Genomic DNA, 24,403 nt, shown 5'->3' on the forward strand with positions numbered 1-24,403 from the left:
CTACGCGCGATACACCCGCGGCAGCCTCTCCCTTTTCTCTCGTTTTCTCTCTCCCACCCACACCCCCCCCGGTTCTCGGTTCCCCTTGTTCTCGGTCTTCCGTTTGTTTCTCGTTCCGTCTTCCTCCCCTCCCCCTTTTCGGTGGCGTTTCCGCGCGCGCGAGTGAAGATGATTATTTACAAAGCGTAGCTGGCCGCCGTCGTCCTCGCACTTCAACCGTCCACCGTTCCCGACAACGAGACCACAAAGCCACGGCGAGGAGGACTCGAAAGAAAGAAGAGCCACCGAGAAGAATGACGTTCGGAAGCTAACCGAGTCCCCGGCGCTCCAACGGAAACCTCGAGGACCCCGGTCCACCTGGAAGCTGCCCCTGCAGGAAAGACGGCGGACAGTGCGCTCGGCCCGCCCATCTATCCATCCATCCATCCGCCTCTTCTCGCTCTCCACGCGCATCACGTAGCGCTCGCATTGACCGTGAATCCTCCGCGCGGGCGGCAAGTCCCGGCCTGGGAGCGCAGTTTTGACAATTGCAAGCCCCTCCGTCCATCGAAGAGCGTTCTTCTCGACGTTTACCTGTGCCTCTTCCTCGCCATCGGCTTCGGGAAACCAGCGCGCAGTGGCGTGTTCTCGATGTCCGCTGGCAGTGCCGGTGAAACGTCGTCGCCGGGCAGTAGTGCGCCGTTTTTCCGCGCGATCGTCGACCACGTATACGTAGCCGCGCTGCTGACGATGAGACGGGCAATTCGGCTCGCCAGTCTGTGTCTCGAGCCGCGATAGATTCCCGCGGAGTCGCCCAGCGATAACGGCCGAAGGGCTGCTAGATGATCGGGTGACAAGGGAGTGATAACACGGTGGATCCGCATGCGCGCGCCGCGACGAGGTATCGCGAGAGCAGCGAAGGCTCAAGTTGAAAGTACTCGAGAGCGAGGCGACTTGCGAGGGAAAAACGAAATATTGCAGCGATGTTGATGCGCCGCTGTGCCTTAGAACGCCGATGGACAACGAACTCGTCGTCGTGAGGCGGAGATCTAGCTGACGCCTCCCCTCACCGGAGAACGGAACCTGGCCGCGACGTCGAGGAGCCGAAGCCGGAACTGGAGGAGGAGGAGGAGGAGGAGGAGGAAGAGGAGCCGCCGGACGTAACCCTCGAGGCACCGGCTCCCACGAATATGAGCATGACTCTCGTCCGAAATTCGTTCAAAGGTAAGTTCCAAACGTATGTTGCTTTTGTTTCAAGTCGAGGGATCGATCGCTACTTAAGAAAAATGTACAGGAATTGTCGGGCAATACCTTACATTTTATTGCTCTTTTATTCCCGGTAGGGTTATTCCCAGGATTTTTATTATTTCTCTTAATTAATTAATTATTTTTTATAACATTTGTGGTGCGGATTGTAAGTAAAATCTAACCGTGCTTCGCAGTAGTAGAATACTTGAACGCGTGAATGATTCCCGTCAGAGATTGATCCCTCGCTTCAATGCATTATATTCTTACAAATTACGGAAAAAGAAACTGATACGTAACACGGGACGATTATCCAAATTACCGTGTCTATACCTATTGACGTACTTTTATGCAAATGCAAATTAAGAAACTCTTTTTAATGAGGTTTAACTGTAAAAGTAAAATTAAGACAAACTTTTTTAAATTAATTTTTTGTACTAGTTTTTTTTATGGCTTATTTAATGGAGTAAAAAAAAAATACTTTAATAGATACGAGCAAAATATGCAAAATTATCTTTGCGCGCTTGACGAGAATGTTCAGATAACTTTAATAACTTGGCCGTTATCAATCTGAAATCTAAATGAAAAAGTACGTGCATCTAAATTCATCTCTCCGGTGAATTCTGATATGTGTGAGTTTAAACGAAGCGCGTCAAGACACCTCGTAGAATTCGATCTTCGCGTAGGCGGACGCATAACTTCGTCATCTGGTTTTCGACTCGATGAGTCTTGGAAAATTCGCAGAACGCGTGCCGCTGCACGTGCGCGACCTATATCTCCTGCGTGATATAAGGCGGTATTTAATGGACGAGGCAGCATCTGCGATTGACTCCACTGTTGACTGTCCACTAGTCTCCTATTTCGCGAAAATCGATACCGGTCTGACATCTGATATTCTTATTTCTATTTTTCATGCAGGATGAAAAAAAAGTTAAATCAGCCAAGTGTTAAAGCCTGATAAGTCTAAATAAAATCTGAATAAAATCTTTCAATGATATAGTTCTTCTTAAAAAAAGAAAAAAAAAAAGAAACGGATTTTTATCTAAATATAAATAATTTTCTGCACTAACGTGGCTAAACGATTGAAATTTTGATATTAGACTTTGGTATAATTTATTACGATTTGTTTTGCTTAATGGATTGGATTACGTTATTACGTACAACGTTTAAAAAATTAAAAATACAGAAATCGACATAGTGGACGGTAATAATATAACATAGTGTCCTTTTAAATTCTTGGATTAACTCATATTTACGTGGCACTGTCCAATTTATTGTCTTTATTCCTTTTGCCTTGTACAAATGCATAAAAGACGCAAGAATTACCTTGGCCGATTTACTCATTAATGAGTCTTACTATTCTCGCGATACGTATGCCATCAATTCTAAGCCTTGGTAGACCCACATCAACCCTCATTATACAAAAGTTCAGTATATATATCACTTGTTTTTTTTTTTTTACGAGCACAATTTTTAAATAAGATTTAATGAAAATCTTCAATATTTAATTTGTTAACTTTATGCTGTAAATTAATTAATTTTGATTTTTAATTTCACAAATATACGACAACGGCAAAATTTCTTAATAAAATTATTGGAAAATATATTTGCAGTGCAAAAGTTTTCTGCGTTTAAAGTAGGACATGCGAATAAAAATCTAGCACAATTTCTTGAAAAGACTTCTCGTATGAGAAAGGTTGCTTTTGTCTTAAAAGAAAGCTCTAGTTTCAGTCTCTAGTGATAATAAAACTGCAAAATTCTGTTAAGTGATTTTCCGAATAGTTTGAGATTACAACCAGAGAAAATAGTATTTATTTTAGTATTCTTTACTGTATTTCAATTAGAAAACTCAATCGTAGTTTTCTCTAAGGTCGTTATCTTTTATTTAGTTAAGAGTTCTCTTTTCTAGCAAATATTATTTCCTGTACTTTTAGAAATATATTGCTATCTCTGAAAAAAGTAATTCAGTTTTAAAAATAATTAGTAATTATAGATGAGAGGCTTCATATTAAAAAAAAAATTATAAATATGTTTATCAAATGATATTTGATTTCAATCAATACTTTTTTGGGGGGGCAAAATTATTTTACGTAATAATGTTTAAAAAATTAAATTGTTATAAATATAGGGAGGGAAGATTTTTAAGTGTTCTAAAATTCTTTCGCGGAGAAATAAAAAGAATCTACTAAAAAGCGTAACGAAAATCTCCATAATACTTTCCGGATAATTTATTTTGAGGATCGTGTCAATCTCGATCTTTGAAGAGTGGCGCGTGCGAGGCACGTAATCCGAGACTCGCGAAAAGCCGAAAATCAACTCGCGTGCTTCTCGCGTTAAGCGAACGCCCATTTGATATAACGCGCGGGCGCGGATGTGTGACCGGTGATTACACCCCGAGTCAGGTAGCAACCAAGTCGTGCCCCGTACGAAAATATTTAACCATTTCTAATATTGGCGCTCGAAAACGCAGGCTCTTATTTTCGTCTCTGCGGCTACGATAGTCAAACAAAAGTTGTGCGTGCACCGTTGTTTCTGTACAGGCGTACCTCACGTGGCTAACTTTAGACAATTTTTTCGTGCGCAAAAAAAAAAAAGAAAAATGTAAATTGAAACGAAGCAGCAAAATTTTCATTGCGCATCTCCGTAGCTAGGGCGTTGATAAAATTTCTAAGATGTACAGATACCAAAAAATAATCTAAGGAAGTCTCTTTAAGAAAACGGAAAGATACGAAAAATGATTTGCGGATAGGTAGACTTATATTAACTTGTTCAATATAATTAATATAATTAAATTAGAAATTCTGCCTAAATAGATGGATAAATTTTCTTTCGGTACGAAATTAGTCCTTTTGATTTCTAGTTTAATCACAATGTGACTTAATATGATAACGTTGGAGAATGACGACAATGCGGTTTCAAGTTCTGACAATCGGTCAAACGTTATTTTTTCGGATTGAATTAATTAGATTCTTTTCAACAAAATTTATTATTAATTTAAACAGGCATTAGTCAGATAATTATCGTATTCTATGGAAAGTGCAACAGAACTGATTTCTTTGACGTTACTTTCCCAGGGAAGTTTCAGAGAGGAAAAAGATAGAACTCGATTCTGTTTACGCAATATTATAAGCATTTACATGCAGGAAGCGCATTGTTCTCGCGGAAAGATAATTTTTATCCTGTGTTTTAGAGTGAAGTGAATGATTAGAGATATATCTAGATTTCTTGTAACGTTTTATATTGCATTATCAGTTTATCATTATCACGTTAATCGAATGATTTCCATTTAAAGCGACAAAAAAAATTTAGATACGTCGCTTTTCTTGGCTTCAGAAATAAAACAGCGTGAGCTTTTCGAGACGATCTATGCAAGATAATACGACTCACGCGACTACTGCGGATAAAATAGTGTCAGATCAATATTATCCGCGTATTTTTCTCGCTAATTAAGAAACGTCAACATTTCTTTCGCAGATAACGATTGCGCGATGACGTTCGCATACATATACAATTCACGAGTGTAAACCGTTTTACCTATTTTCGTTATATGCGTCTTGTTTTCTAATAATTCGTTATCATCGTTACATTACAAAACGACTGCATTATTGCGTTAAGAGATCATTAATATGAACCGTACATTAGCACGCCAGCGAGTAATAATTTCCAAACCAAACGATAGAACATAGACAAATATTGTATTCATTTAATTTCTTATTGGCAATTAACGAGGAAGGGGAGAGCGACACCGATGAAACTTTAGGTTTTGGAATGCCTCTTCGTAAAGTATCGCGTCGTGGAACGCCGTAAATGCTCGAATGACGTTTTCTTCTAAAATGAAGGAGAAATAAATTCTGCTTTTGTCGTTGAAATCGAGGCCGCGGACCGCCGCGCGCGGTCCCGATATACGTGGTGATCTCTCGCGAGACACGTGGCCGTTCTCTCTTTTTTTTTTTTTCTCCGCCATCATGCTTTCTTCTCCTTCATTGATGCCGCGATACCGCCGCCGCCGGGATCATTTTCGGCGTGTTTTATTTCCCTCGTTCCCTGGCGCGCGCACACAGGGCCAGCCCGCACCGTCGGCGGTTGCTCAATAATTTTGATTGGTAGGACAGCGCGCGGATTACCGCGCGCCGCGCCGCTCGTTTATGGGAGCGCGTCGAAGTGGTTTTAACGTTCTGGAAGATGGCGGCCGCCCGCGCCCTAGCAAGGCTCAATGACCTCTCCGAGAAATCGTTTACTTAGCACCGTGCCAGTCGTGGCAGCGACGCACACGCACGCGACCCATGGACCCCGTTCGTCCGTATCTTCGGCTCGGTGCGAACGCGCCTTTACGGCTTAATCCACGGTTCTCGGGATGACGTAAGCTCGCGCGCCTATCCTCCCCGGCTCTTTTAAGGCCCTGCCCACCGATCATCTTTTTTATCGGCATTCCATAGATAGGGGCGGTCGTCAGGAAACCGGGCTGCCATGTTAAGTCAGAAGCCCGTACAAACGAAATTGCCTTCTTTAATTATCATAAGGAGAGATTCTTTAATCGCCGTTACTTTGCGCGATAAATTCATAAATTAATTATTTAAAGTGCCATGGCGGAGCGAGATAAGTAAAGTGTCTCTTTAAATCCTCGCTGGTCGGCATCTCTCGTTCCAATGATGTCACGTACGCCACGCGGTTGGAATGCGCGTTTAAACGAGTAGCTGGAAATTCGCGCGTAATCGATGGCATCGAACCATAAGCGTATCTCAGCGTTAAAATAAGAAACGGCAGGAAGCTGCGGTTTTCCGTGACGCCACTAGACGAATCCGCGGCAAAATACTTGCCGATATTCGCACATCGGGGCAGCGGCGATAACGCCAACGACCACATTATTCAGGGAATCGCGCGATTGTTACGCGATAACACGCGACTTATTCCACGACGCCGCTAGAACCGTGATATTATAATTGCCATTTTCACTCGACGCGCGTTACGTTTCAACATATTTCCGGAAATACAAGTGAATTAGCAAGCTTGAAAAGCAATTTATATAACGTTGAATTATCGAGTCTCTCAATAGTGAAGAAAATTCATAAAAAAAATATTGCCAAAAGTATATACGTATAAAGGGGCGATAATAAATCAAATTGAAGATAAATATATAAGTTATCATCTTTATTTCTTCTAACGCAATCGCAAAATGGCTTTGTTTGTTTTATTAATTTATTAACGATTCGATAACGCGTATCTGTAAATTACACTAATTTATTGCTCGTTTATTATTTTGATAAAATATTACAATCGCTTCTCTTTTTTTTTTTTTTTTAATCTTAAATTCCACCGTTACGTTTTTCTCGGTCATGATTTTTGTACGCGAAATTTCACGACATTTCTGCAATCGCGTGTCGCGGAGACTACCCACTCTCGAGGAACAATTGATGCTGTCGTCTGCGCAGATAATCCCAGGAAATGTCCTCTTGCAAATTCGTCCGCGAATCGAATATACGTGCGCGTGCCTTTACGAGACTCGTTGAAATTAGGTTACACGTCACGCACTGTAATAACTATACAGTCAATCAGCATTATTGCGACAGATAAATATGACTTGGCGATATTATTTTTCAGCAAGCCGACTGATAATCGTCTTCAAGGTTTTACGTCTTAATGACGCCTCTTACGCACACGTGGGGGTGTATCTAATACTATTATACGTATATTATAACTAATGTCTGAAAATAGATTTTTTTTAAATTTTTTTAATACAAATATCAAGAAAGAAAGATTCGACTTTTGCCGTGAATTTCACGACGAAGCTTGAATAATCGAAGATAACCGAATCATTCGCTCTTCGAGGGTTAAATTATTAAATTGTTATTCTTCAAACGTTTTAGAGTCTCGACGTTACGTTTCAATTTTTCCCGTTGCAATTCCTCGATTCGTCAAACGAGTAAAAGCAATTGTTCCGAGCAATTTTCACTTTATCGTTCGACTCGTGAAAATTCTGTTGCACGATAATTTTCTCGTCGTTAGAACGGCGCTGGCGCATAAATATTATTTAATCGAGCCCAGACGCACGTATCGTGCATTTTGACGTTGTTACGCAATGCGGCACTGCGACGTACGAAAAGGTGACTCTATTAATCTCGTCCTTTTCGTCACGCGATTCAGCAGCGCGCCCCGCGTGCGTTTCGTCGGCGTCGCGTCGCGTCGCGTCCCGAGTGTATCTGAGATTGCCACGGTATTTGCTGCTCGCAATTTGCCGTACGCCGGTTTCCACATTCCGCTGACGTCATATGTGGCGCGTCTGATCCTCCTCGGGGACAGTTTCACGGGAAGGCTTCGCCTTCGCGTTCGCTACGCGCGAATCGTTCGCGTTAACGCTCGCGGCGAAGTTAACCCTTGCCCTATGCAAGGGGCAAGCGCGTGGATGGCGAAACTGCGTCGAATATTACATCATGGCTCGTAAAAGTGTTTACCTTCCATAAAGTGTCGGCCAAGTACCTCGCGATATCGTAACGCGCGCGCGGCGTTTCGCGCTCGGCGCGAAATCCACGTATACGTATACCCGGCGTTATAATTTTTATCCCGAATTTAGGACGCTTCTTCCTCGCGGTCTCGCCCGAGTAGTTCTCGCATACGAGATTCGTATCGTCGTCTCCTGTGCAGCGCGCTGATGCTGCATCATTCGAAATGTGCACTGTCGCGGAGTGTTCTATTTCCGTGGCAAGGGCGGCAACTCTTGTCATTTTTACGCGAGAAAGGGAGCACAGGGAGAGATAAATTGCGAAACGTCATTTCGGTATGCCGCGTATCGCGTTTCGTTACGCCGGGCGCGCAATTAAAAGCATAAGCGGCATAGCTCTGCGACAAACGGCGGGAGCTTCATGGACCGCGTACATAGGAAGGCAGGAAAGGTCACGGCTCTGACCCGTTTCGACGTCTCTTATCGGCCTCACGGCGAGCAAAGTTCGTCTTCGTGGAAGCCGTGAGCGTGCTCTCCGGACGCAATCGAGAGAGATACAGCCAACTTCCCGTTTGTCTCGTAGCTTGATTAACGCTTGGAAACGACCGCTGGCTTGTTTTTATACCGCTTAAAAATCACGTTTTCGTTGAACGAAAAAGATCGCGTTGTCGCGCACCGATAGTTATCGGTAATGGTAATTAAAAAATTTCACTTCTTAAACGCGATGAAAAATGAGCCGTACTTAAAAACGGTGCAGCTAAAAATTATTAATTTAAATAATACGCAGGGAGATATGAAGTTAATGAGTCTCTAAATTAATTAAAAATAAATATTAAAATCAATTGAACTACCAAATAATTAAATTTGAACAATTATCAGTCGGAGATGCAATAATTTTAAATTTTTACTTAAAAAAGAATAATAATTTATTCCACAAAAAGAATTCTGTGACGATAGGATCACTTAGCTGCGCAGATTCTCTAGCTCTCTTAATTAAACGGTACGTTTAAGATTAGGAAGATCGTTTTGCGTCTGTATTTAGGAGCCACGCATTGCGTTGCCGAGTGTTGTTTCCGATTTCGCAAAGTTATTATGTAACAGCATATTAATTACGACAGCGCGCAACTTACACGTATTGACTTACGACCGGCATTTTCGCAGGAAATGTCTCGCGCTCGTATGCGTGTCCGGGGATGTGCACGTGTATTCCTCCTATCTACCTACGCGAAATTAATATACCATGCTCGGGGTGAGATTCGCCTCGCGTACGATCGCTACGAGAAATTCTGTATACGGTTTTCACGCTCAACCGCTCGCTTCCGAATGTAAATCTGCCCGGGAACATATTACAAATTTTTACTAAAAAATATAAATATAATAAAAAATCAGTATTGAATTACGGTATATTTTACGAAATGTATAGAATTAATTATTTAAAGGTGATCGAGGATATCGAAATAATATATCAAAATAATATAAAATAATTTTTTGTTCTCTGTGGCTCGAGGCTGATAGGTAGATTTACTTAAAAAGTATACGCATTGAATTTATTCAGAAACGGAAATAAGGATAGATAGAGATTTACCTGATAAATAAAGTTTATCAAGAGTCTGGAACAATTGGCCCTTTATCATTTGTACGTATACCCGCGACGTAAAGGATTTCAATTCGTCCCGATTGAATATTAATTTGCGTTGTCAATTCAATTCGCTGCTAATTGATTAAACGCAACCGCAATCAGCTCGACGTTGGCATCGGTATCGGATTAGTAATTTATCGGTGGGAAATAATAATTAGAAAAAGCGAAGGGAGCGATGGTGAAGAAGGGAAAGATATCGAGATCTCGAATCTTTATCAATAAATTTTATTCAAAAAGTGTGTAAGTGGTACATTCTGCCATGTGTTACGTTTTCTCGTGTTTCACGCACGCACGTACGCCCGCCCTGACGGCGGACCCATCTATATTAATTTCTCAAACGTTCGTTCCTTGTGACACCTTTATGGCGAACAATGACACCCGCTTCCACCTTCGTCATGGTTTCTCCTCTTAACACGTGCGTAACACATGTGATCCATCCAAGACGGAATGAGAATATGCAATGGCGGGGTAGTAGCCGAAATATTCATTTCTGTCTGTGAAAAATCTCAATCTTTCCTGCTCCGACAACGTCAACGGAAAGATCAGCTAATCACTCGACGCTAACAGTTTAATCACGGTCGTTGAATCGGAAAATCTTTTTAATTTCTGCAGTCGACTGCACTTTTAGAGATTGCACGTGTGCGGAAAAGATATTCAAGAGTTTCGGAACTTCTTAGACTGATCTGTTTTCTACCTGAACGTTGTTCCTTCACTTCGTTGACGTGAGTCGTATAAGGTGGACGTGCCGTGAGTACAGGAACTCTGTTTCGACGCCAAAGTTTCGTGGATTCGTAATTCGTAAAGATTATAATGGGAGCTTATATGTCTCGTAAGATTAATATTTAATTACTTAAAAAAATTCGTAACGTATCCTGATATTGATTTTTTATTTTTATTATTTATTTGTTTTAATTTTATAACATGAAACACGAGATAGGTGGTATACGTATACATTCTTTATAAAATATTTCCATATTTCTGCGCTAAACAAAAAAAAAAAGCTACTCGAAATAAAACGAATACTCTGAGTGATCCCGGCGGAAATGTGACAGGAAGAAAATCATTCTTCGAATCGTTTCGGATCTCTTATTCGTTTCAACCAACAAATTTCTCGAGTTTAATCGCATTCTCCCCCGTCTCTCTTTTCCGCTATAAAGAGCAACGCGTCGTCGTCGTCGTCATCGTCAATTGATGAACGCGTCGGTGGGATATGCAGAAATACGTTTGGGTGCATTTCTCGTATAAACTTATAACAGCGCGGCGCCGCGAAATATTTGGCAGTGCTCGTCGCGTTATTTCTTTCTCTCACATTTTGGCGTTACGCCCTATCTACGCGATTCGATTGTGTCCATCGCGCACGCGTCTCTTTTTCCAGCGGGACGTATACGCATTCCACACATGCGTGTGCACACCGACGCACGTGCGTCACGCCGGGGATTATGCGACTGACGCGGCGACCCGGCCATTACGTATTGGCAATTGGCGAAGGTGGACACGATTAACTCCGCGCATCGCACGTGTAAACCGATCCCAGCCGCCAGATACGCGTAGCTGATTGATCGCCGCCAATCTTGCACGTGCGCTTCAAACTCGGAATCCCGAATAGCCGCCCCAGCACCGTTGTCTCGCCACGCAGCTTCCCGTCGCCGCCAGAACATTAATATCTCGGATGACAAAGACCCACGCGACCAGTCTGTGACCTACAACTTTACGAATGTCCACGTATAATAATATTAATTAAATAATTTGCTACGATAGAGGTTAAATTGTTACATTTTTTAATCAACTCGGCTTTAAAAGCGGGAGATCTGTCACTTGAGTATTAACTTAGGCGCTTTAATTATGTACAATTAATTAATAATATTAATATTGTTGACTTAATAATTTTTTTTTTTTTTATAATTGACTAGAAACATTATGACTGATAATTTCATGAATGGGATACATATATCTCGATAGGCACGATAGTAGGACGTGTTGAGAAAATGTGTTGTTAGAAATGATATCTGCACAGAAACGAGATTCTGCAATGATCGCGAATATACATAAATGATTATCTTTGTTTTTCTGTGACGTCGAAATTTGTACACGGCGTGGTTTCGCACGCAATTTTGATTACTGATTAGAGTTGAATGATACCGTGACCACGTTTCCATCTTGCGACACATCACTTATTCGATATCTTGCGAAAAAGCAATTAAATTACTGAATTTTATTCGGCGATTACAATAAAATTGATAGAATTTAATATTCCTCGGGATATGCAAAAAGTACGTCAATTGGTTTTATTGCGCGAGTAAACGCAAAGATAGTTGCATGTTTGCTCGTACGTAAAACATCCTGTGTTTATTCATCGATAAATCCGATGAATCGAAAACTTGCGTTATCAAACGCACTTTCTTTCGCGTCGAAGGGGCATCAACGATTAAAGAACTCGATGCAGCAAATGCAGCTAGGGCAAATTCTTTCAGAGGAAGAACGATGATGTATAAACGCGACGGGATCGAGTTGGAATTAATTTCGTCAAGTTCGCCGTGCAAACAATTTTCCGTTCTCCATTGAAAAACGTGAGGCGCGGTGATTAAGGGGATTCGATTATGGGACGACTAGCTGAAAACAAGTTATTTATCGTGCCGCGCATTGCAGAATGCCGCCGGCACTTAAACGCACGGCTCCGTATGGCTGGCGCGATGGCGCGATGGCGCGCTGCCGAAGCGAAATATAAAAAACCGTACCCACGTGTGCGCGTGTTGCAGGCTGCAGCGAGGACGACGCAGGTGTCGTGGATACGGAGGCGGGCGGAGGTTGCGCGGGTGGAGCGCCAACCGCAGGTGGTGGTAGTGTTGCCGGCGATGGAGGTGGTGGCGGCAACGGCGGTACGTGCGGGGCTCTGGGTGGTGGCGGCGACAGCGAGGGCGGATCATCCGCGAAGCAGCAGCAGCAGGGTGGCGAAAGGTGCCCTCAGTGCGGCATCCCCTGTCGGGACGTCCGTGTCCTGCAGCTTCACCTCGAGGACACGCACAAAACGTCCTGTTCCATCGACAAGCACGATCTCAACCAGTTCTCCCAAGTGGTGAGTGATCACGATGACCCGTCAAGGACACACACTCCATTCCGCGGGGGTGAGCCCCCTCGTTCGCATCATCCCGCGCGCGGACTTATCGATTATATCCCCGCAAAAGCGGCAGTCAGCTTTTCGCCGAGAGGCGCTCGTTTTCGTCTCTTATCACACGCGATATTCGGGATGGAAGGGGCCACGAATGCCAATAGATAGAATTGGGTGGGCAGAAGGGCATTGTGTCTTTTTCTTTTCTTTTCTTATTTTTTTTTTTTCTTTAATTTTTTTTCTTTAACAAATGTTGAAGCAAATATACAAACGAACATCGTTAATAACACGATAAAAGTGTGTGACAATTTTATTAGATATTATTTTATCTGTTTTAATTAATATTTTAAAATGATTTGTCAGTCTTGTAAGGTGTGTAGCAAGACCTTCGCCAACGTCTATCGATTGCAGAGGCACATGATTAGCCATGATGAAAGTGCCGTTCTACGAAAGTTTAAATGTCCTCATTGCGAGAAGGCCTTCAAGTTCAAGCATCACCTTAAGGTAATTTTGTTTAACTAAAAATAGATTAATAATAATTTTTATAATAAGTAATATTAGCTTATCGTTTTGTTAATATATTTTTGCTTTTCGCTTGTAGGAACATCTACGCATTCACAGCGGTGAGAAGCCATTTCAATGCAACAATTGTGGAAAGCGTTTTTCTCATTCTGGATCGTATTCGAGCCATATGACGGCAAAGAAGTGCTTGATAATGAATCTGAAAAAATCGAGGCAGAACACCATAAGCAATGTTGATCGGGGACAAAAGAAAACGCATCAAGCGTTATCAGGACGACGCGACGTCGATCTCCTGGCAGCCAACAATAATACGTTTTTGCCTATTCTGCCAAAATTATCGCCTTCAGAGTATCAAGAAATACAAAGAGAGGGAGCAGGTAATTTTATCACAATTTTTTCTAAAATATATATTATATTTATATCGTACATATATGTTACTTATACAAGTAAAAAGTTGAAATAATCTTTTATATTTGAGTGAATTTTGAATTAATAATTTGACTAATTGATTTTAAATATTTTTAATTTAAAAATTATTAAAGCTTTAACATTTGAGGAAACTTTTTTTTTTTAATAATTCCATGTATTTTTTTAAAAATTATGTAATAATTATTACAATTCTTTAATTCAATATTTAGGTATTTACGACGTGCCAACTCTGTTGCCTCACATGGGATTTGGAAATTACTTTCTACAATCTTCGATAGGCAAGCTACTGAATCAATTGCAGGCTAAGCGGTTTGACCATATTACCGAGCAATTTGAAACACATCGGGAAGTGATGAGTCCATCGACAGCGGACTCTGAGGGAACGGAAGGCACTGAGGGTAAGGAGTCTCCTGCGCCAGTAGATCCGTTGCAGGGGCTCGATGCTGTTCGACGAATATTAGAAACCGTAAACACCACCGTGACGAAGCAACTGCTTGAAGCGAACGTACGGAAGCTTTCCACGTCTCCGGCCACGATGAAACGGGAATTCGAGGAGGATTACCAAGTACGTAATAAGAAATTTAGAATTTTTTATCTATAATTTAATCTGTGATAAAAGAAAACTTTGTGCAACAACCTAATTTATTGTCCCTGAAAATAAATGGTATAAGATTATAAAAATTAAGTTATAAAGATCGTCTATATAACATACATATAAATTTGTGAAATAAATTCTGTTTATAGGATCAAGATAGCGAAATGTCTAGTGAAATGACACATTATCCAGACTGGAGCACAATGGACGGTCAATATGATTCACAAAGCGAAGGTTTAGCTGCGAAACTCGAAAATATAAATCAACCAGCATCGAGATCAGCCAAGAGAAAAGCGGAGGAAAGTTCTGAGGTGGATTCGGAAGATGACGATGAAAGTAACCAGCCTCACAACGATAATGGGTCGAGAAGGGTCAGGGCTAGGTCGCTTATAGATGATGAACAGCTTGCTGTTCTAAAAGGTTATTATGCCATTAATCCGCGACCTAAAAAGGAGGAAATCATCATGATCGCCAATTATATCAATTTTCCCACTCGCGTCGTACAGGTACGCTAAAATAAAGACAGATTAATGTTTGAATTGAAATAATTAAACTGAAAATTATGTGTTAAAACAGCTAATATTTAAGAGATAAATTATAATTAATTATTAATGACGTAATGTCACTTCTAGGTTTGGTTTCAAAATTCTCGAGCCAGGGATCGAAGGGAATCGAAAATGCCCCCAGCTTTGGTACCTTTAGCACTTCCGGAAAATTCGACTATTATCGAACAGCCTCTAGATTTATCAAAGAAAGAAGCATTTGTTATATCGGCGACTAAAGAAAATGATACAGCGAATAGAAGTACTTTATCTCCAAGCGAACAGAAAAACGATATTACTGTAGCTCCAACTGTTGACAACGACGATCTCGAGGATTCGCCTTTGGTCATAGACGAAGAGACCGCTACTGATTCTATTGAAACTAAGCGCACATCTTCCAGTGGAGAAGTAATCGCAAAGGTAATAATGAAAAGAGTTAATAAAGTTGTAAAATTTTATAATTGACTATAAATAGGGTATTAACTTTTAGAATCAAAATCAAATCAACGCAAAAGGTGAGAGCGAAGCTGCACTACAATCAGAAATAACTCCTACAGCAACGGAGAACGAGCAAGGTCTTTATTTCTGTGATCGGTGTGAGAAAACATTTTCCAAACATAGTTCCCTTACGCGACATAAATACGAACATTCCGGTAAGTTATACTAATAATATATTATGATATTATTATGTAAGCTTTATTTTTTTTATAAGTTTAATTTAAACCATATGATAATTACAACAGAGTGATCTACGGCCGACAGCGTTTTGCCGGTTTACTTATATTTGTATTTTCCGGTTAGATTAGGTTTATTTTCTATCCTTCCTTCCTTCCTTCCTTCCTTTCGTAGCAATATTCTGAGTTATCTTGAAGTACTTGACACTATATTACACTGCTTTTTTTTTTTTTTACAATTACTAATCACTATCTGTCGAGTGATAATAATTATAATTTTATGATTTCTTCTAGGATTAAAAAAATTACTACAAATGCACATAAAATGAAATTTAGCTAATGGTTAATGGTAAATGTTTCAGGGCAAAGGCCCTACAAATGCGTGGAGTGTCCAAGAGCGTTCAAGCACAAGCATCATCTGACTGAACACAAGCGGTTGCACAGCGGCGAAAAGCCTTTCCAGTGCTCCAAGTGCCTCAAGCGCTTCTCTCACTCCGGCTCCTACAGCCAACACATGAATCATCGTTATTCTTATTGCAAACCCTACAGAGAATAGGAGTACTCCGTCTGCTCATTCGAGGTTCGCTTGCTTACCTAAATTACATTTTTTCTCCATAGACTTATATAGATAGACTGTGCGGTTTTATTATAGACAAACAATCAAAATTAGTAAAAGATCAGAAATCTTCCAACAATTTAACTTTGAATTGAGTTTGAATAGATTTCAAATATATTTGTATATTATCGACATATATTTTTACTTGTATTTTATTTTTCTGATTTATTGAGACAAATTATGTGTATATCTTTGTCCTTTAAGTTTGTCAACTATTTTATTACATTTTATTAGGATATATTCCATTTTATTTTAAATATGAAAGATTTAAATATTATTTGCTTGGTATCTAATTATTAAATTATTTTGGCAAGCTCTGCTGGCAGAATGCGAGCTTAAGACATATACCGGTATGTCACGGTATTTTGCTCGAATTTGCTGGCAAATTGTTAGTACATTGCTGACATTTTGTTTGCTGGTCATCTATATAAGACTATGTTTTTTTACGTGTAGACTTTTCTCTCTTTTATGTGTGAGGTTGAGGACCCCTTTTTATGAAAAAACGCTAGACGCCTTTCTACCCTCCTCTCGCGGTATGAACTTTAAGAGACACCGCGATGTTTCGTGAAGCTATAAATATAATATATATATTTAAGATGCTGCGCGACATCACATTATGAAGCCATGGCGTTATTGCTTGTCGGTTTGTACTTCAGAAAAAAAAATTAAAAAAAAAAAAAGTGAAAGAAAAATATGGAAAACAGTTCAAGTGATGCCATTCAGAAAACGTAAGTGTTAAAAGAAACGTTAGATCTCACAATTGTGATGTATCGTTTCATCTTGTATTGTCTGAACTGGCTTAAATTTTATTAATTTTATTTTAAAACTTGGAAAAAAAAAGTGAAAACCGGTGAATACAAACGAAAACTACTCGCGGCAAGCGCGTCGACAAATAAGCCAAACGCATATAACGGTACCAAAAAGCATAATGCAATAATCTATTATATATATAATATAATATACATAATATTTTAGTATTTTTATTAACAAAATATTATATATACCATGACAATAATAAGGAAACTAATTAATGTACAAATTTGTTAGCTACGTCCGTATGAGGAGCGCGATATCCATTCATAAAAAGGAAGAAAGATAATATATAGCTCGATTTGATGATCGAAATGGTGGAAGAAAATGTTCTTAAACAATTAATCTCCGCGAAGTCATGTGTCGCGTATTTTGACAAATAATTTCGAACTCAGGTTCCAACGGTAATTTCAGTATGAGAATGGAGATCGCGCATAGTATATAACATACTCGTTCTACGCGAGTAAAGATGGATATATTGAGTTTACCGAATCAAATATGTCTGGGGTACAGCTGTTAATTGAGCTTAATATTAAGGAATTTTGTCGATTGTAAAGACGGAGATTAGAATCTCATGTTCCACTTCCTTACAATGAATAACTTTACTCGAAGAAAAACAGGCTATATTATTATATTATTCTACATTATTATATGTATAGGACGAAAGAAAGAAGAAAGAGAATGAGAGCGAAATGGGCGAGTTTGGATTTAAGGGCCATGCGGGTCGGTGATCGATGATGTCATGCGAGATCTTTTTTTTTTTCTTTTTTGCTATTGTACTTACAAGGTGACAAGTTAATCGCGTTATTCCTACAACGCACAACGTGATTTGTTGTTCGAAACGATGAGATTTACGTAGTACGTCGTGAAATGCATTACACATTCCGCGAGGATCCGTTTCTCAGGGCCTCCTCATTTTATTTATCATTATATTTTTTCTCTTGCAACGAATAGCACTGCGTGGCACTTTTCATCAAAACCGTGACGCTCTTGCCAAATAGCTAGAATCGATCTCTTAAAACGCGCGTAATCGACGTAACACATGCATTTCGTGCGGTGGAGATTAGTGAACTTGAAAATTAGATGCGATGCTACAGGAATATAACACATATTCGGTGTCTTTGCATTGTTCACGTTGTGGAAAGGTGCGGCGCGAAGAAACACACACGAAACCTCGCAATAATCTCTTCACCGAAATCCGAGGCCCGAAAATAAATCGTAACACCTAAGTATGATATTAAATGCTTCCAATATTGTACTATTAAAATTATATTACGACGTTTATATGATTTTATTCGTTCGAACGCGTAGAGAGATAAGGACGTATATTATATATATACTCTACAGATTGATAATACTCGAAAATGTATTTTATAACAGTTTATGCGTCTTTTTATTTACACGAGTACTACAAGTGATAAGTGATATTGTTATTGATAAAAAAAAAAGAAGAAAATAATGGAAAGAAAGATACAGATATTACCGTATTATTGAAATTTTGCGCCAGTGTATGTGTGTGAGTATGTGCATGGGTGCGTGTGCGGCATACGGCAAACCGGTACGTCACGGTTGTACTTCCTCGACGTTTCGTGCGTGTAGAAGCTTCGGTTTTCCGCGATAGGCATCGTGTTTAACACTACCACTATGCGAAAAAAAGAAGGAAAGAAAGGTAAAATTATGTGCAGATATAATGCTTATAATACTCATTTATTATAGTGTTATACGATTAAGAAATATATTTTTATATAATTATAATGTAATATTATATACGCGGACACACGCGTGACATAGTACACTATACGCGATCGAGCAGCGGATGAGTTCAGCTGCGACGGATCTCTTCCTTGCATCCGGTAAATGCACGTCACGATTTTTTATCGATGCGGACCGTGTTTTTTTTTCTTTCTTTTTCCTCAATTTTTAATCCGCAACGAATGATTCTCAATCGCATTTCATTTAGTTACAAGCTACAGTCGTTCCTAATGAATACCACTTATAATTATTTAATACGTTTTTTTTATTTCTTGACTTTTTTTTTATCTTTCTTTCTTTTTTTTTTCTTTTTTTTCTTTTAATAATTTTGCAATATTAGCTCTTTTTTTTCAGATACGAAGAAAAAAATCTCTTGTAGTTCCCGCGTCTTGTTTCTTAGATTAGATAGATGTTTGATAAATGTTCAAATTATTTGACAAATGTTTATACCGTTTGCACCGAAAAATTAAAGATGATATAATTTCGATGAATTCAAAGAAAGGTATTGAAATCAACGAAACTGTGTCGCATCTTTAATTACTGTCTTCATTTTTTAAATAACTTGACGACCAACAACGGGTTAGAACATCAGGATGGAAAGGCAGAAAACTTACGAAGACAATATTATATACGTATAGATAATATATATAAATACATAAAGTATATATTATATATATATTTCCTCTGATTCGGGAGCTTTTGCGACCCGCTTGCCTCAATATATGTACGTACTACTAAATGAAATGAAAAAAAAAAAAAAAAAAGTTAAAGCGTAATATAAATTGCGTCAGCTTTCGTGCATCGACATTATCTCCCGATAACGAACAATAACGAGATAAAACAAAAACCAACAGCGAAGATTATAACTAGAAACAGAAATAATAAGCGGGGAAAGAAAATGATAAGAGCGATGAAAATTGTTATGATTGTTGAAGCAACGATTTAATAAGCACCATACGATGCCTTCCGTGAACGACCGAGCTTGCCTAGTTGCCAAGATAAACGAAAAATTACATAAATGTTAGCGCGACACTCGTCGAGAGCCGAGTTACCTTTACGATCCTCCTTGAATTATACGTGCCATCCTCAGTTACTCTCGTTTTTAAATCGTTAATCGCAGTAGATAAATATCGTGATAAGTACAGCAAGAGGTAGCGAAAAAATATTTCGCTTCTTTTGAGTCGCTCTCTCTATTCTCTGCAAAGCAGATCATTATTAAATCGATTATGCAAGGAGTATCGCGAAGCGCACGGATTTTCAGACTTATTGTACTCAATGAATACTACATGGTCACGCCATTGAGCTTTTCATTGATTTATTATATTATACGGATACCAAAAATGTGAATTGTATATATACTATATATATGAGTACTCTCGAAAACAAAAAAAAATACCGCAGACAATAATGTACCGTTTCTTTTTAGAGATTAGGCGGCGTATAAACGCATATTACACCATAGTATATATATATATATATATATACATATATATATATATAAATATAAATATATTATATAAATATTGTAGACGTAAAAAGATATAAATTTACTATATAAATTGGCGTATATATTATATACACGAATGTGTATATACTATATATTAGATATATATATACAATTACATTTAATTGAGGAATAGTGATGTGGATATTAATATAATAAGGCGAAATGTATGAACGTATTCGAGCGAGAGAAAGAGGCGAGAAAGAGATAACCCGAAGGCTTCTTTTTGACAATGTAGTGTCCGTTGCGCAAGTTCCAAGCAATGTAATTTTGCGATTAAATTTTAATATAAAGACGCGCACGCGAAATTCCGCAGAACTTAATTTTACTTATGTGGAAGCAGTTTATTGCAAAAACGTGTTAAAGATCTCTTCATAACTTTGATTTTTTTTTTTTTTTTTGCACAAGCCATAATAGTTCTAAATTACTATTGAAGCACGTAATTAGAATTATTTGCATGCATGGCGAGAATTTAAATTTGCTATAGGTATATAAAGAAAATCAATTATATAATATAAAAAATAATAGGGTATGATCACATATATATAAATTATTCTCAAAAATTATTTTGAAGAATTTTAGCTTTATATTTTAGCTTCATATTTTTTTATAATAAATCAAATTATTATACTTATATTTATGTTCTTAATTTTTTTATTTAAATAAAATTAATAACGTAAAATTGAATGAAAAATTTAATGAAACAATAGTTATACTTGCGAGTTGAAATTCTTCATCATCATTATTATTTATTTATTTATTAATTTTTTCTTTTATCATAAATTTGCGCTATGATGTTTTATGAAATACTTAGTACACAGAAAGTAACGAATTATTTTGCACTTTTCAAGAAATAGTAAATTTTATTTATATTAAATTTATTAATTTTAATAAAAAATAATTTGGGGTGAAACGAAGAACACGGTTAAAGCGAGAAATTTTTTATTCTTCTCGTGACCGAAAAAATATCTATTATTTCTTATGAGAGGGTCTAAAGTTACTTGTATCAATCTAATAAAATGACGATCTTAATTCGATTGTCGGTAATGGGCATTTGATATAGGCGTATATAATAATACGCAGTCTAATTAATATAAATAAATATTTAATTAACTAATATGTGTCGACAAGGGGAGGTTCTTGCGCTGCGCTCACTACGTTGTTAATTTTCGCGGCACTAACAATTCAACGGGCCGAAACCGCCGTAAGGCCCATGGGACGACGGTGGGGAAAGAGAGGAAATAATGGAAAAAATAATTGTATTGTGACATGAAGTTCCATCCATAATAAATAAATGAAAATATTATACAGTTAGGCCGACTTTTCCGCCAGTTCGTGCCTTTATTCTGCAGGGAGAAAAAAAAAGAGAGAAAGAGAGCGAGAGAGAATGCAGTTTTGGAATCTGATAATCTAGTAATAATGTGCTACGATGTAATCGCGCGATAATAAGAAAAAAGCGAAAAAAGAGAGGAAAAGAGAGTGAATGTGAATGTGAGAGAAAGAAAGAAAGCGCGAAAGAGTAAACTAGCCAGTTTAAAGAATAAAGTTAAGAAAAGTAAAATGATAGGAAAACGGGAAAACGAGGAAAATAGTGAGAGAAACTGAAGCATGGAAACCGATATGCGCAGAAAGAACGATTGAGAAAACCCTGCTTATTATAAACGAGAAACTAAAAAAAAACCCGGATTATTGCATAATATATTTTTTTCGGAGGACGCGACATCCGTATTCTTTCGATTGAAAAAGAACGTAATAAAAGATAAAACCGGAAAAAGAGAAAATAACGTGCGCGCAAATCATACATGTTTAGCAACATGCACAAGCGAAAGAACAAATTAATTAATTAATTAATAAAAAAAAAAAAAGATGAGAAAGAGAAATAGAGCGAGGGAGAGAGAGTGTGAAGTGGAGAGAAAACTATAGCAATTGTTGAACATTCGTTAAATTGTCCTCGTTTCACGATGTAATAAAGGCTATTTTACTTTGACGCCCCGCTGTGTTTCTTGTGTGTGATCGATGACCCTGGGAGGGAAACTCGGGATGCGCAATATACTTTCCATATAAGTTCAAAGCAAATTTAAGTTAGTAGGACATAATGAATAGCATATATATATATTTGACGACATGGCGTGAGAATAAAAGAAAAAATTCAGAGCCTGTATATGTAACATGTATATGTAACAACATTTTATAGTTTTATTCCTATTAATATCACATTTACATCTTCCCTGAGGATTAACGCCTTGTGATCCGATTCTAAGCATAGCTGGTACATAAAGTCATTAGTAACAATTTTTCAATATTTTGTCGATTAAAATATCCATCGTACTTTCGAATGTACAAATTTAATTTTAATAATAAATATTAAATCCAACACAATTTTTTGTAAAAACAAGTTGACGCATTTTAAGATTAAAATATTTCTTATTTAGATAAAATATTTAAAATAAGTAACATGAATTATCTTTACTATACTCTTTAATTTTAATATTTCTTAGTTATACGTTTATTTATAAATTAAATCACAATTTATAATTTATATAAACAATAGGCTCGGGTCGCAATGTGTTAATGTTTGACAATAAAAATTCATGACTAATATTACATCGCTAGTTTCAGACATTGGATATCCGCCGCGTCGCCCTTGTATCTATTCAGCTGCCGTAATAAGTGTAACTTTGGCTGCTTACAATGTGTCGTGTGCAGTTCATACGACGTACACATGTTTAATAAGATTGGCTCTTGTAAACTTTTCAATGGATTTCTATTGATAATGCTTTCGAATAACCATACAGCGGCTTTCAGCTGACCAGTGTATAGCAAACACACTGCCATGTTATTAATTAACATTACGTTGGACGGATCCACCGCTGAAGCAGATTGAAAGCAGTTATAGGCCTCTTGAAAAGCATTCTGTGCGACTGCCATTAAACCACTATCGACCAGCTCCCTGACGCTTGTTGGCTTTTCTTCCTTATTAACGCGAACAAGAAATTTCTCTGCCGCTGTAACATCGCCAAGAAATAAATGTACCCTTCCTATGGCTGATCTCAAGATATTAGTTTGCTCTGTAGTCCAATCAGGCTGTTTACAAAGATCCTCTAATATCTCTATCGCGAGAATATAGTTTCTCATGCCGATAGTGCAATTGACGATTGAAATCAGAATTCTAGATCTTCTGCCAGTCCAAAGTTTTATGGCATTCCGCTGATCGGATTCATTGATTCTTACATGAGTTCCGTCGCCGCTGAGACCAGCTTGAAAATTAGCTATAATTTGATTAACAGTCGCCAATAATTTGTACAAATTTTCTAACGCTTGTTTTGATTTGCCGTAATAAGATGGGATCTCTGTCAGTAATAATCTAAATGCAAACGAAGCCATGGAGCCTGGCCTGGTACCATATAACTCTGGATAAAATGTGAAGTACATATCAGGCTTATCTAAATTACCAAAGGGCTTTGACTCGTTTTCTAGGACGTCCATCTGCCGTAATTTAACGAGCAACGACAACCTCGTGAACCATAGCTGCAGAGAATGTGGCGTATGCTTACTAGGCTGGTTGATTTTGCCGTATCCTTGTGCATAGATAGCTAATAGTCTGCCAGATAAATTAATTGCTGCTCGATAGCAGCCAGCCTGTATTAGATTTCTCAGACCGCGTTCATCTTGCGTAACGTCGGATGCCGTGAGCACGTTTCGATGGATGTTCTCGTCCTCGCCTAGAAAATGTATAGAGGCATTTTTTATCAAATCTGGCATGTCACCCTGCACAGCTAATCCGGGCATCGTGAGATTCTCGCGATCCAAGTGACTTGCACCGGTTGCGGTAGTCGCAATAGATCGTAAAATTTTTCGCGTGTGTTCCGATGGTATCCACGTGTCTCTATAGGCATCATTTAATCCACTTTGTTCAACTCGATCGACTGTGGAATCCAGCAGAGAGGTAGTGGAAGTTTGTGAGGAATCTGTGTCAAAGGCATTTGTCGATACTGTTAAAGGATCGTAATCTTGATCTATAGTAGCAGATTGCACGTCGAATAAGCCAGGCTTCTGAAATGCAGCAATTTCTTCCAAAGGTGTGGGCACGTTATTTAAATAACGGCTGACATCAACAGTGCTTTCCATGTCTCCGTCTTTTACCTTGATGACGTTATCTGCCATTTCTCTCTTGCAATTCGATTATTTTACTTTAAGTGTCGAATGTACAATTGCTACCTAAAAATTAATCAATCATTTTTCAAGGACTAACGATACCTTAGTAAAATATTAATTACATTACGATCCGAGTAATAGTCACTTGAAATTTTTTCCTTTGCGTCTCTTAATCGTTTATTTGTTCTTTTCGCAATATCCTATTTTAACTTTTGGAAACCACTTTGTAAATTAAACTGTCGTAGGTTTTTTCAACTATCGACTTGAAAGTTCCTTTTTTTTTTTTTTTTTTTTTTATTGAAGTAAAGTGTACATTAGACTCAGGTATAACCTATTGACTACCTTGAGACTCTCGATGTATTTGAGGCGACGGTAGCGCCGGGAGCATTTGGTAGACGG

At 38.4% G+C, this 24,403-nt stretch overlaps 2 protein-coding genes across 3 annotated transcripts; one reads left to right on the forward strand and one right to left on the reverse strand.

Annotated features, from left to right (window-relative positions):
* Positions 1–105: 105 nt before the first annotated feature.
* Positions 106–22,010, forward strand: Zfh1 (Zn finger homeodomain 1). Its single transcript, XM_070674914.1, has 9 exons — positions 106–1,203; positions 12,056–12,372; positions 12,769–12,909; positions 13,007–13,304; positions 13,566–13,921; positions 14,101–14,457; positions 14,584–14,913; positions 14,984–15,146; positions 15,530–22,010. The coding sequence occupies exons 1-9, from the start codon at positions 1,170–1,172 to the stop codon at positions 15,721–15,723; spliced, it is 2,190 nt and encodes a 729-aa protein (XP_070531015.1). The 5' UTR covers positions 106–1,169; the 3' UTR covers positions 15,724–22,010.
* Positions 22,009–24,359, reverse strand: LOC139113634 (trafficking protein particle complex subunit 12). Of its 2 annotated transcripts, none has more exons than XM_070674924.1 (2): positions 24,150–24,359; positions 22,009–24,067 (listed from the first exon to the last, which is right to left on the reverse strand). In XM_070674924.1, the coding sequence occupies exon 2, from the start codon at positions 24,011–24,013 to the stop codon at positions 22,451–22,453; it is 1,563 nt and encodes a 520-aa protein (XP_070531025.1). In that variant the 5' UTR covers positions 24,014–24,067; positions 24,150–24,359; the 3' UTR covers positions 22,009–22,450. The 2 variants fall into 2 exon arrangements, with proteins under 2 accessions (XP_070531025.1, XP_070531024.1); XM_070674923.1 differs by having other exon boundaries at positions 24,127–24,359.
* Positions 24,360–24,403: the final 44 nt, after the last annotated feature.

Source organism: Cardiocondyla obscurior, linkage group LG03 (assembly GCF_019399895.1).
Source record: "Cardiocondyla obscurior isolate alpha-2009 linkage group LG03, Cobs3.1, whole genome shotgun sequence".
Lineage (NCBI taxonomy): Eukaryota > Metazoa > Arthropoda > Insecta > Hymenoptera > Formicidae > Cardiocondyla > Cardiocondyla obscurior.